Source organism: Centroberyx gerrardi, chromosome 5, assembly GCF_048128805.1.
Source record: "Centroberyx gerrardi isolate f3 chromosome 5, fCenGer3.hap1.cur.20231027, whole genome shotgun sequence".
NCBI lineage: Eukaryota > Metazoa > Chordata > Actinopteri > Beryciformes > Berycidae > Centroberyx > Centroberyx gerrardi.
In genome coordinates this window covers 20,566,051-20,580,916 of record NC_136001.1, presented here as the reverse complement: position 1 = coordinate 20,580,916, position 14,866 = coordinate 20,566,051, and the positions used below count along the sequence as shown (strand labels likewise).

Genomic DNA, 14,866 nt, shown 5'->3' with positions numbered 1-14,866 from the left:
AGATCTCTAAGTTAAGCCGGACAATGTGACAGTTAATAATATGGCATGTCTTTACACATCACGTTGCTCTGCCATGTAGCAGTGGGATGGTTCAGCATGAGGAAACAATGAATGACATGACATCAGTCAACAAGTCAATGTAGAACGGAGCCGCAATCTGTTGGTTCAAGTGTGCCAAGGAGACTGAGCTGCCTACTATCTGTCACGGGCCAGCAGGTCCCTTCTCTTGGGATTGTAGGCTCACTAAAGTTGGCACCACCTAACAGTGACGGCAATCAAAGTAGGGATAAAATTAGATCTGCTTTAAAAATGTCCTCATCATATGGCTGTGCTGAGCTCATGCAGCAACAGGTGTGTGAGGGACATTATTACAATGGGTGATGTAAGTGTAAGTGACTGATTGAGTGTGCCACCACACATGCCCCTGAGTTTTGGTGTCTGTGGATTAACATGTGTGATGTGATCATTCACACTGATGCATGTATGAATACGCACATGCACTACTTCATACACTGACAGTACCATTCCACCCAACCAAATCCTATATTTATGCAACTGACTTGGAGAATAAAGTTGATTCTGAAGTGTTTAACCATGGATTGATTATTGATTTTTGATTTCTGACATGTGACCATAACTCCTTATAAAAGAGTGCCGATGGGTATTGTCTTTGCAGACTGGGGATGTCAAAGAGCGTCTAGTTCAACTGCAGCGCTGCATGCGTTCCCTCCAGGAAACAGGGGGCTCCTGGAGCCAAGGGGGCCAGGACAGCAACTCACTAGGGGCCATCCTGGCACTGATGGCAGCTGTGCTGACAGAGTGTGACCTCCACTGTCACAGCCAGGCCCTCAGGGCGATGGCCAAACGACTGGGTCAGTGGCATACACACACACACACACACACACACACACACACACACACATATGTATACATATGCCAGCCCCCCCACTCCCCCACACACACATAGTAAACAGAACCTCAATGAGGCCTGCTAAGTGTCGGTCAGAGGTGAGTGCATAGGAATTTAAGTGCCCCAAGAGTTGGATGAGAAAAACTCTGTGTACATGCACACACACACACGGCTCACGATGTGAGGAACCTTGAAAGAACCATCATACAAATTGGATTCCTTCAACAGCAGACCAGGAGATAGCTGCTATTTTTAACCACTGACAACAGTGTGATGTTTTCTTGCTTATAACCTCCTCTTTGTCTGGATGTACAGAGAGTGCAGCGGTGGGAAGAGAGGGGGAGAAAGATCTGCTGCTTTTACTGAAGAGCATCACACAGTATCCACCTACAGGTGAGGGCATCAGGAGTAATCACGGGGTGTCTTGTCATGTATGATGATTAGTTGACCAGGCGATTCATTAGTTGAATAAAAATGCACTGTGTGTGGTTCTAAGTTGCCCCGTTGGCAAGGTTACATCCTCAGGACTGTGCAGAGATCTACAGGCTGGGGATCAAAGAGAATGGAATCTACACCATCCAGCCTGACCTGCATAGGCCGGCAGTGGAGGTATTTCAGATACAGCACACACATAAAACACACAGACAGCCACCACCTCTTTCTCTGTGAGAGATGTGAAATGTCTGCTATCTGCAGATTAGTATTGAGTATTTAGGTAGATATCAAAGATATAGATAGATATAGATATCAAAGTCTTTGTTTTTGCTCAGGCTAAATGTGACATGGAGATGGCGGGCGGTGGATGGACAGTGTTCCAGAATCGGCGGGATGGCTCATTGGACTTCAACAGGACATGGCAGGAATACCGGGAAGGCTTTGGCAGTCCGCAGGGAGAACACTGGCTGGGGAATGCAGCGCTGCATGCCCTTACCTCCACTGGCCAACACCAACTCCGCATCGAGCTGGAGGATTGGCACCACCAGAGACGCCATGCTACCTACAACAGCTTCAAAGTAGCCTCAGAGGCACAGAGGTGAAGCATACACAAAGGCACAAACACACACAAACACACTCACTAAATGGGTGGAGGTAACCTAAGTTTAGACTGAAGATTAGAGAAGCAAACTTGTGACTGTAAGGTCACCATATCCATATCAAATCAACAAGTTGCACTCTCCCTACCCTCAACAACTACTGGTGTTGTTAATGCTCTTGAGGGCGCATGAGACCTAATTGCTGTACTCAGTGGCCAGTAGGGTTAATGTATATGTGTGTGTGTATGTGTGTGTGTGTGTGAGAGAGAGAGAGAGGAACTATTTGCATCTATTCTTCCATGGCCTTTGCTGTAAATATGATTTACATATATTGATTGTTTTGGTTCTGATGTTCTCTGTCATTCTTCCAGGTATCGTCTGACAGCGCGGGAATACTCTGGTGATGCAGGCAATGCCTTGAGCTACAGCAAACGTTACAACCATGATGGCAGAGCTTTCAGCACCATCGACCGAGACCATGACCGTTACACAGCCGGCAACTGTGCTCAGTACTATGGTGCAGGCTGGTGGTTCGATGCCTGCCTGGCAGCTAACCTGAATGGACGGTATTACCGTGGGCGCTACAGTGGGCTGACCAACAGCATCTACTGGGGGACATGGTACATCCTGACAGACGGCCGATCTGGAGAGCGCTACTCCTTTAAGAGTGTGGCGATGAAGACAAGGCCTCGCAACTTTGTAGGACCGGCCTAAAACCTAATTGAAACAGGGCGTTAACGATGAAAAGTCTCACTGGAACATGTGCTGCACGGTACCATAATATATACATGTCAGTCTTAGATGTGAGACCTGCTAGATGTTTTTGTCACTGTCTGGACATCACTCTATTTAGAGAAGCTGTCATGTCACTATCATTTACAAATGGCAACAAATGGATGAAAGAAAACAATTTTTCTAACAATTAACATCACCAGTGGGTTGTTTGATGCTAAAGCTATAGACCCCACACTACATTATTCTTCTGTTGTTCATTAAGCAGCTTCTGCTTTGCAGAAAAATTGTATTGTATTTGTGTAAATTGTCCATAAAACTGAAACAAAGAAACATATAGTGAAAATAGTGCCTGTAGAAGTTATTGTTGAAATAAATGTTCAGTATCTTTATTGTACATATGGTATTTCTGTTTTGTTGAACTGTCATTTCATCATGAGGATGCCTGGTGAGGCGTGTGCCTATATCACATCCAGAACTTATTCACACACTGAACCATATAATCATTGTTTACAAGATTGATTGTTTACAAGATGATTGATTGAGATGTAACTCCTCACATACACCTACAACATCATAAAGATGAAAGCATTACTTAAAATAACCCAAACCGTTCCTAAAAGTGATCCTATGAGCATGTGGTTGGTATTCTACGCAGGGATTAACACCAAAAGTTTGCATGTACCCCAACTAGCCTAAACCACTTGAGCAGGTAAAACACAAGCATCTCTGTTTGTACCAACTCACGTGTGTCTTAGATAATGTGACTTGTCATGTGAGAAAACGTCTAACTCTCTCACAGGTAGCATTCCTGCAGCTAAGAGGTCATCCTGTGCCTGCAGAGGGGGGGGCTCTAACAGTTGGGTGATACACAGCTCCTCAAAGTCATCCTCCAATACCATGTCACTCATGCTACTCATGCTAATGTTCTAACATGCAACAGAGAGCTGAGGGGGACTTTAATAACTCCAACCCATGGCTCTCTACCCACAAGCCCCTGTGTTCTGAATCCAGCTATATTACTGTGGAGCCAAACCCAAGGCTGTACTCTTTTGATATCATGGTTTGACACTAAATAGAGAGGAGTCCAGGTTCGGTAAAGTCCTTTTTCTCTGATACCTGTCACCTCACCTTACTCATACTCATACCTAGATCCAAGCCTGACACACTGATGATGATCATTAGGAGCTTTATCTTATTGTCATACCCCCAAACCCACCACCACCCACCAGTACCAGCACAAACACACACACAGAAATACACTCACACACACACACTGACCCTCACCTGTTTTTTGGAGTTGGCGTCAGGCGGGCGGCTCCCTCTCTGGCTGTGGTTCACAAGGCTTTTCTGGGAGTTTAGAGTTGGTGTGTGAGCGGTGTATTTGTGCGCGCGCGTGTGTGAGGCTTGTCTGTGTGCGTGGAGGTGGTGGGGACGGACAGCGAGGGTGTGTGTAAACGGCTGCGCCCATTTTAGCAGCGTTCACGATGAGCTGTCAGTCTCTCCAACAAGCAGAGTGTCTAATAATACGAGTGAGGGGGCCCGGGGCCAGGGGGCACAGCGGGCTCTGATCTAAACACATGGACAGACAACAGGCAGACTCCCGACCAGCCACGGTATTTCACATACACTACCTACACACACACTGGGACATGCTTGTGTGCGTGTACACACACACACATGCACGCAAAGATGAGACACAAACAAGAGACAAGAACTTGCACACTCTCCCAAGGACTCTCTCACCAGATAGGGAGGTGCATGATGTGCTTGGCTTGATAAAAACAAGCCAACATTAGAAATGAAGAGGCTCCTCTTGTAGACGAAGTTTGATCATGCCGCCTTACTGTAATTATCATTGTACACCCACAACCCCCCCTTTCCCCTTCTCTCTCTCTTTCACACACACACACACACACACACACACACTGTTCACCATAAGTAATCAAGATCAATCACCCATACAGGCCATTATATATATCAGCTTTCTTATTTGATTGTGTCTGTATCTGTGTGTGTGTGCGTGTGTGTGTGTGTGTGTGTGTGTGTGTGTGTGTGTGTGTGCGTGCGTGTGTGTGTGTGCTTTGCTGCATTACTGTAGAAACAATGCAAGGATGAAAGGTTTAATGCGCTGCCCCCTGGTGGCTCAGGAGATGAGACAAATATTTTGTGGCATACTGGAAAGACAGGGAGAAAGGTTTTATTTCAGCTCAAGATACCTTTGATGCTTGGTAAAATCTGCATTGAGTCATTTCAGAATTGATTAACAAATGTGCTGTTGTTCCAAAAAAGTTTCTGTGTTTGAGAAATAGAAATAGAGAATGTGCTGAATGATGCTCCAGCTCTGGAATTCAGCTCTGCACCTAAAAAGACTAGTGCATCACTTACATGAAAGAGAGCCACTAAATCCTCCTCTGTGTCATTTTCTACTTATCCTCACTTTCCTCCTTCTTTTAATTTCTCCCTCATTCTCTCATCATTTCCCCACACATTTTCCAATCCCTTCTTGCTTTCATTGTCATTTTTGTCTGTCTTCATCCTCTCCTCTGAACTCCAGTCACATTCATTCATCAGTCCTCATGTCCTCTTCTTTTCTCCTCTCCTCCTTTCTCCATCCATCAGTCTTGTTGACAAGGGAGGAACCGAGGCCCAGGGTTGTGTTACCACAGTATCCTGGCACAGTGTCTGGAGTGGGGTGATAGTGGTGGTGCTGGAGGGTGTGAGGGGTACCGATAGGCTCTGTTGCCCCAGGGCCGGAAGCCCAGGCTGGGCAGCGGTTAGCCAGCACATCCCTCTGAGAAGCACTGCACTCCCTTAGGGGAAGTTCTCATGCGACCTGTGTCGTTTCAGTGTGCCACCAAGTTCAGCGCAGCAGCCTGCACCATCTTGATGCTAGCCTATTGACCCTTATATAATATGTTGGCAGCACACTTTATTTACGCAGGGGCAGACATGTATAAGATCCCTCTTCTGGGAGCATCACTTTATGCACAAGCCTATATGAATGGACATGGTGATCAGAGAAACTCTCCGCAGAGTGTAGCGATGGATCATTCGATGAAACATCAAATCTCCAAATGGGCTTTCCAAGACACAAAAACAAAGCCGAAACATGTCATGATAAAGTAACACTTGTACAGTACAGTTGTACCGACGTCATGTGGAAGGGCAGAGGCAGACTTCACTAAACATGAATGTTAATTTCAGTAAACATTAAGTTAGAATGCCGTCTCAGATGTGTTACTGATTAAAATTAACACATATCATGGTGTCAGAGTGTGTAGCCTGCTGAAGTAAGAAGATACCACAGATTACAGCCTCTAGGCAATATCTGGAGACTGGATCCATTTGAACCAGAAAAAGGCCAATGCAATACCATTTAGGCAGATAATTCATATGGAGCAAAATTATTTGTCCAGCTTCATTGTTCAGCTATACTGAGCAGTACTGCTGGAGGAGATAGCAGGAGGAGATGCTATTAGTAGTAAGCCATCTGAACTCTATCTGTACTCAACAGCAGATGGCAGCGTTGCTTAATCAAGAGGAAACCCTGGGAAATGATTTTCCTTCTGCCTTGCTGCTATGACATTCATGTGATAGTAATCGACCAGAAAGACTGCAGTTCAATTGCAGAGGCACACAAAGAGGCACCAAGCACTCAATGTGCAGACGGACAAGAAATAGATATTGTGCTTTATAAGAAAATAAACAATAAAAGACAATAACAGGTTATAAACAAAGACTCACAATGTGAAGGCTGATTTAGGAAGATAACAGTGATGTTAGATATAAGTATACAGCTACTGAAATTATTCTTGTAAAATGTGACTCTGTTTTCTGAGATGGGTGAGTGCACTTCTCTTCAAGCTGCATCACAGAACCATGAGTGATTTTGCAAATATGAGAGAGCTTTGGTCTTCATAAAGTGAAAATATTGAACCTGATCACAAAACTTTGCAGATTGCAGTGCCCCTTCTCAACACTAGGGGCATCATATTTGGGGTTGGAGGTCAAAGGACAGATCCAGTGAGAGGAGAGTGAAAAAGATATTCACTTTGCTTATAACTGCACCATGCTGCTTTACTCTGAGACATCAAGAATAATAACCTGCTCAACGGCAGAGTGGTTTCAGTAGAGCAGATTTGATGATGGGACAGCATGAAAGAAGTGGGAGGACATAATGAACTTAATGATGTACGGTAGAAGGAGCACTAAATTCTTTCATCTGCTTTCTTGGTGATAAGGAGTGAGGCTTTCAGGGGTGAGGAGGGGAGGTGGCTGGGGGGAGGAAGCAGGACCGGGCGAGGTTTCAAAGGTGTGTGAGTAACAGGCCGTTAGAGGCTCTCCTCCCAGACCACAGGGCCACCGAAAGACAGTATGTGCTTGCTAATAATACTGGTCCTGCAGAAAACCAGAGCAAGGCAGCGTTCCGTTTGAAACCGGAATTCACCAGAACAAGTGTATCCTGATGTGGTGAGGAGATGGGGTGAGGAGGGGAGGGGAGAGGAGGGAGGGAGGGAGGGGTGGAGAACACAGGGGGCGCCATGTGGCAGGCCTCACTCCATCTCTCGTCATTTCTCTGTCTGCACAAGAACTGGAGGTGAAGGGCTTTGCAGGGAGAGGGAGTGAAGGGAGCGAGGTGGTGGAGGCACTGGAGGTTGTGTTGTGTAATTATTTTGTGTTTTTTTATGTTTTATAAAAAAACAAAACAAAACACGTCTGCGTGATGAACCCCCAGCATACAGCATCTGCTTGGTGCTTGCTTGATGCTGATAGATACTCAGGGTGTGTGACAGCTAGTGTTTGCAACCATAGAGACAAAGAGTGATTTGAGTGTTTTGTCAGGTCTATTCTATTTCCCTTGTGTGAATCTACTTGAATGATCAGTGCTCTGATACTGGGCTGATGAGAATTCGATAAACATGAAATGATCAGATCACAGCAGTACATTGTGAGTCCTCAGCCAGGAGCAGGTGAGGTTATGAACCAGACAATCTCAAAGGGCAGAGGGCACAAGAGGCCGTGTTGGAGGGATCATATCTGTTCTCTAGCTGGCCAGTCCCATGACTTTCCCTTTAGCCGCATGCCGTGAAGCTTTAAGATGTTATCAAGCTTTGAAAGAGTCAAGCCAAGACAACAAGATTTTAAACCATGAAACAACAAATCCTACAAAAACAGAGACACTCTGAATGGGTGGTGAGGCTCTCGATACTTTACTTAGCTTCTCGGTAAAACAGCTTTTCATTTTTTCCCCCCACTGTTTTGCAGTTTGCATTAGAAAGGGGGTCAGCGTTTCTTTGCAAATTTTCATCTATCACCATTGCAAACATGGATATTTTCCAGATTTTAATATACATATATTTCTTTTTTTAATTTTATTTTCAACAAGATACATTTTGATGTACTTTTGTCTGTCAGTGGGTTCTGGTTCACCATGATCACAAAACTCTGTTTGATTATTGGCTCAAAAATTATTTGAATGCACAAAGTCAATCTTCCATTCACTGTCAATGAAGCAGATTAAAGATCTCCATCTTGATGACATGGCATGTCACAGTTCACTAGCTTGTAGCCTTGAAACAGTATTGTGTGTGTTCAGAAATATTGATTAAACCTTCATGGCCATAGGAATGCCATATGATAATGCTTAAAAGCGGTATTCCCCTTGAATGCACTTCTGTGAAGTCTCTGGTGTTGCTAGTTTCCCCTATAATCCAGTGAACCGTCACTTGTCAGCATGACACGAGGGAAGAGGGAGAAAATAGGGGCAGGGCGGGGTGAAGAGATTGAGAATGTCGATCAGGCAGAATCTATTCCTCAAACCAAAGGGGTTTCTAATCTGATCTTTCTTAGTGTCGCCAAACCTTGTGACACAAACACACAAGGAAAAGGCTGTCTGTGAACCACTAGAGGTCAGGAGTAGCACATTGGAAGTTATAAATCCCTATAAAATACCAGGGAAGCATTTGACAATAAAACAGGCCATCCAACATACAATAGATTACACACTGCTTTTCGTATTCAGTGACACGCCCAGTAGACAAACAGAAATATGAAGAGGGGTGTATGTGTCTGTGTCTGTGAGTGTGTGCACATGTTTCTGTGGGTGCTGGGGAAGAATTGAGGTACAGTATGAAGGATGTGGTAAAGCGGCCCAATGGTCAGCTGTGTTTCTCTTCTTCTCTGCATCGCTTTGTCTCGCACCTGCAGGGAAGGATGGGTTGTGGCCAAAAAAAAAAAAAAAAAGCAGACAGACAGGCAGTGTCAGAGAGACACACACACTTTTACATTTACAGCATCTTACCATGACTTCACTGTCCTCACTTTGAACAGAAACCAGTGAGGGGCACGTACTGAAAGCCATTAAATGCCAAGAGATTATGTTGTTGTGTCTGTGTGTGTGTGTGTGTGTGTGTGTGTGTGTGTGTGTGTGTGTGTGTGTGTGTGTGTGTGTGTGTGTGTGAATGGGGGCAGGTGCTGGGGGTGCAAAGAATGATTGAGGTTGCGCTGAGATGTTTAAATTTATTTTCATTCCAGCACTAGAACCGACAGGCACCTTTTTATACAGAGGAGGAGAGCGAGAGAGAGAGGGAAAGAGAGAGAGAGAGAGAGAGAGAAAGAGCGAGAGATGGGAGAGGGAAAGAGATGGATCTGATCTTGTTTATTCCCTGTCTCTGTGTGTGTATGAAGTGTATGTGACAGGCAGGACGGGTTAGCTCTGCAGAATCAGCTTAGGCAAAGAAGCAGACATTTCTTCACAGGAGGAGGAAAGTCAAGGGATTTATACTCTCACCATCGCTGAGGATCAGAGACAGAATGAGCAGATAGATGCACACAAAAACATGAGCCGACACATGCATGAGTGTACGCATACACACACACACACACACACAAACACATGCAAATAAACACACACTCATGCGTGTGCACAGAAAATCAACCTTTATCACTCAGAAGATTATATAAAACACATTGGTGCCCTAAACTCTTTGTCCATCAGCTGGAGGCTCTTGTTGGGGCGGACAGTGCTCTTCCCATCAGCTGCAGGCTGTGGTCTGGGTCTTCCACGTCAGGCAGTTCCCTCCACTGAAATATGGATCGGGAAATAGAATTGTCTGACTGACTGATAGAAAACACGGAGAGAAAGAGAGAGAAGCAAGTGACAGCAGGGTTGAGGGAGAGAGAGAGAGAGAGAGAGACAGAGAGAGAGAGAGAGAAAGAGAGAAGAATCAAACAAGAAAACAGTCCACGTGAATCAATTTTCATTTTTCATTTTTCATCCCTAACCCTGCCTGATTATACTCCTTTACATTCCTTTTCTCTCTCTGTGAACACACATGCATGCACAGTCTCACACACACAGACACACACACACGTAGATATTCCCACTGCAACTGGATTTAAGAAAAGACATAATAAAGGCATGGTGTCCGAAGTTGATGAACAGACGCACTGAAAAAAAAATGGTGTTTGGAATTCTACAACTCCCCGGACAGTGCCAGTGAAAGACACTTTGACTGACAGGTTGAAAGTGACACGGTGTTGTAAACGTTAACTTCCTGCTGTACTCCAGGCAGGAAGTGAAGTAGTGAACTTCTGACCTCTAATGAATTAGAACGGGTCGTTCTCCAGACCATCGAGAGTGTGGTGAGCGGTTCATTAGGGATATGCAATATTCTAAATATTCTATTTTTGTCTTTTTAACTTTCAACAAGATTTCAACAACAACCCAGCTGTAGCAGTACAGTAGTCCAGTCGGGCTTTCTAATAATCTAAACATTCATAATGAGGAGCTGTGTTTGGAAAGTGGGCCATAATGACAGTGTAGGTCTTTATATAAAGATTAAGCGTAAAAAAGATCCTGGTCAGGCCTGTTCAAACCTTCTACAATAGCAAACAAGGCCCATTTTAACACTGACTGCGGACCAGTCTCCTCTCTCTGTCTCATCTGACTGGACTCAAAATGACTCCTGCTTATTTTCCTTACTCTTACAGGCTCTACACTGCCTTCGCTGTAGCTAGGGAACCCAGAGAAAAAAAAACAGGCGATATAGAGCATACTTTCTAGCCTCAAAGGCTCACTCTTGTAAGAGGATCATCTACATCAGTCAAATGAAAGGACTGTTCATGTGAAACTGCATGCTCGTTAAACAAAGCAGGCACCGCACTGGGAAGGCAGAAGATAGCACATTTTACATAAAGACTCCAGGATCCGTAAACTGAGAAGGTAGCCAACTGCCACATCAGTGTGGGAGGAGGAAGGGGGCCAACTCCTCTCCCCTAGGTGTCACTGTCCGCCTGATTATTTCAGCCTGGCATCAAGCTGTTCCCTATAACATGAAGGCACTCAGAGCTGCGGACCAAGAGCATGACCAGGGGTTAGGGAATAACACATCCTGCCTGCCACCGCTGAGTTATTGTAACGCTTGACCTTTGTTTTTGTCTTTAAGGGAAACAAATGCTTGGTTCACGGTATACCTTCACAGAAAAGAGCTAAAACTTTAGATGGATACTATTCAAGTATCACAGAAAAACTCTAATTTATATTTATAATATAGGAATATCATACACATTATAAGCTCCTGTGGGAATATTATAGGAAAATCTGTCCAAAGACCTGCAGGTCAGGTGAACTGAAGACTAAATTACGCATAGGCGTGAGTGTGCTTGTGTGTAGTAGCCTACGGTATATGATGTGTCTGATCTAGTATATGATGTATGTATATGATGTATAGTATGTAGTAAATGATGTATATGAAGTATGTATATGACGTAGTATAGAATGTACAGTATATGATGTGTATATGTATATGATGTAGTATGGCATATGATGGTATGTAAAGCCCTTTGAGAATTGCTTGTCATAAAGGGCTATAGATAAATAAGAGACTGAACAAGACTAAAATCTGTGTTTTTTTTCGCTGGGGGAGGCCTGCAGGCCCAGGTTTGCATCTATCAAAGGATGTCAGCAAAGGTCATCATACTGGTACAACAGGAGAGTATGGAGAAATGGGAAAAGCTCTGTCACTATAGGGGAAAGGAGGAGAAACACTCCTGGTTGCCTGACTTTGTATTTGACCTTTTCGGGAAGGAGAACTAATCCTTGAATATAATAGACTGTAAGATATGGAAAATGACTGCGCTGTTATCGCTGTTACCCTGGAGACCATCAGCAGCACCCAGGGCTGCTGGAGCTGCCAGGTTATTAAGCATCCAGTTTGTATATATATTGGAAAAATACCTTTTCTGCCGTGGATGGTCACTCACAGACACTCACAGCCTACATAATGGTTCAGCGCCGCAGTAAATAGGTTCCTCTTCATTCCCTGGACCCTCACAGGCCTCTCCTTTCGTTCGCATTTTCTTTTCTTTTTTTCAAATATTTGCCTGAAGAATGTAACTACAGTTCTTATGTCGGGATTAGTGGGTGAATTTTGAATTTTATTTTGGACTATTCTTGAAAAACAGAACTTGCGGGCCTTGTTGAACAATATAAGTGATCCTGCTGTGGGCCACATAGTAGGCTACCTGGTGTCATTCATATCGTGTTTTTAATTTCAATCCTTTAGGTCATATAATAGTTTGACATGACTTAATTCTAGTCAAGATAAACCAGAAATTACAAATAAATGTTTTTTTATTACTAGATAATGTCTATATATTTGCATGGACTTGTCACGTTTTATTTTTAATAAGGTTAGGTATCTATTTTTTTCTTAAAGGTGTTGCGAGGCCAATCAGTAAAGAGCGCAGACCCTGCTTCACAACAAATCACAACAAAAGAAATTGATCAAGGATATACACCATTATAAACAAAAAATTCAAACATAGAACACTATCAGTCTTCATCAAATAAAACTAACCACCATGGGCTTATTGTATCTGTGTGAGGCCAAACCGTTTTATAGTCGCTTATACATTATCCAGGACATTTGCTATTTCCAAATATCTTCATTGAAACGTTATTCAAAATAATTTTCTCCCTGGGTAGAACGGGCTGTGTCTGCTTAACCCTTATCCAGTAAAATCCAACATGAAAGAAATAAGCTGCGTGATACCACAACAAAGACCCGGAACCTCAGATGGCCCCACAGATAACCTCAAAATAATGGAATAGCGAGCTGTATTTATGCTGCCCAAATACACAGAATAAAGACTTTGCACATGCAGAACATTAAACTTGTAAATAATATTGCCATCCAGCCCCCCACCCCCCACCCCCGCCCTCCCCCCTCTCTATCTATCTATCATTCAGAGAGATCTCGTCCAGTAAATGATGCATTCCCTGCATTGGATGTATTTGTTGTGCGAGTTTGAAAAGGCGGCGATAATCTGGGAGAGTGAGATAAGAAATGCCATTTATTCCGCGGCACTTTGGAGCCTATTTCCCGGGCCGATCAGCCCCATTCTCCCCGACACCTCCAGCAGCTCGCTGATAACGATTAGGCTATTTATTATCTTCACAAAGAACAAAGATTAGCCAGCACCGATGAAAAATTACCCCGGGATGGGTTATAATCAGAGGGACCCAAGGATCCTACGAGCATTGGATTTCTCTCTCCCCCCCCCCTCCCTCCCTCCCTCCCTCCCTCCTCCTCTCTCTCTCTCTCTCTCAAACACACACGCACACACATACACCACGAACATAAACGCACAGGCTTCATGAGTGCTCAAAGAGTGCAACAAAATGAGTTAATTATTTTGATACGCATTGGCCACTGATAATGTGAGTGTATAATAATAATAACGATAATAATAATAAAAGAAAACAAGACTAGCAAACAATAACAACAATACAAATATCAGCAGCAGCAACAACAACAATAATAATAATAATAGCCCAATAATAGGCCTAATAATAATGACAATAACACAATAATAATCATGATAATAATCATAATAAAGGCAACCATTTTGCTTTTAATATATATCAATAACAAATACACGTCTATAGCCTAATATTTGGCTATTGTCATTTTTAGCAGCCTATATTATATATTATACTGAGTTTTATTATTTGTTATTATTATTAGCTAAAGCCACTTCCTTTTCAACATTAGGCCTATTGTGATTCTCTGAGCTAAATCAGGCTGCGACCTCTCTCTTTCTCCTGAGCCTGTGTGAGGAGCAGCAGCGGAGAAAAGCAGCAGTAAGGGCGGATTGAATTAATGTCAAATCCTAAAATGGAAGTGGATGTTTGCCGCTGATAAGGTTTTATCGCCACACCAGATCAAAAGGGCTCACACTCAAAGCATGTGTATTTCCACATTATCATGCTGATGAGCTCTAATATTGGCACACTTGTCCCCCCGCTATGTTCTGGTTTCTTTAGTCTACAGAGTGTATTTCGTTTCATATAATCCTGCTTGAAAAGGATTGTTTATCTCGGGAAAAATAAAGACAGCTAGTTGATAATGTTGTCCCCCCCGAAATGTCTGCCTACAAAATAAGTGTATAAATAAGTCTTATAACAAATAAAAAAAATAAAAATGATAGTAAAAATCCTGTTTTCGTCTTGGCCTTTCACATTGGCAGGTAAGGCAGTTAATAGTCAAATAGCCAAGATATCGTAGTTGCTGCTGCAAGTGATGAAAAAACAAAACAATGGACGTTACTGGCTAACATGAGATAGATAGATAGATAGATAGATAGATAGATAGATAGATAGATAGATAGATAGATAGATAGATCATTGGGGGGAAATCGTTGAACGCTCTAGTCAGTGAGGAAAATTAATATTTAGATAGATATTTAGAAAAGATAAAATAAAAGTCATGAAGTTGCTTTCCCTCTGAAGTCTTTTAAACTTTCCCACAGGCGAGTTGCACGGGGCTTTCGTCTAATCTGACGGGCAGCACCTGCGCGTGCAATCTCAGTCTGCGATAACCAATGCAGAGGCCAAGGTGCACGAAGAAGCAGTAACCTGAACTACAGCTGCTGTTTTTGTTTGTTCTCATTTTATTTGTCATCGTTTGACGAATAGCAGACTCTCTTTTTCACTTCACTCCTGCTTCTGTAGCTGCGGTTCCAGTGCGACGCGCGTCCTCGCAGTGGGAATGATGGATCTGATTGCGTTTTATTTTCATTTTTCTTCCTTGAAGTTGGCTATACTTTACATCTGCACCCAAAAGACAAAAGAGAGAGTGGGGTGATGTTTTAATCCGACGCATTGCCAGTAATTTGAAAGTAG

The 14,866-nt window shown here is 43.4% G+C and overlaps 1 protein-coding gene across 1 annotated transcript in view; it reads left to right on the top strand.

The window, feature by feature from the left end:
* LOC139925246 (fibrinogen-like protein 1) overlaps positions 1–2,658 on the top strand; it is a 3,037-nt gene extending 379 nt beyond the window's left edge. The window contains exons 2-6 of the mRNA XM_071916531.2: positions 677–872; positions 1,226–1,303; positions 1,407–1,519; positions 1,681–1,943; positions 2,316–2,658. Of these exons, the coding sequence (XP_071772632.2) occupies positions 677–872; positions 1,226–1,303; positions 1,407–1,519; positions 1,681–1,943; positions 2,316–2,658 (993 nt within the window). The remainder of the gene's footprint in view (positions 1–676; positions 873–1,225; positions 1,304–1,406; positions 1,520–1,680; positions 1,944–2,315) is intronic.
* The last annotated feature ends 12,208 nt before the right edge of the window (positions 2,659–14,866 follow it).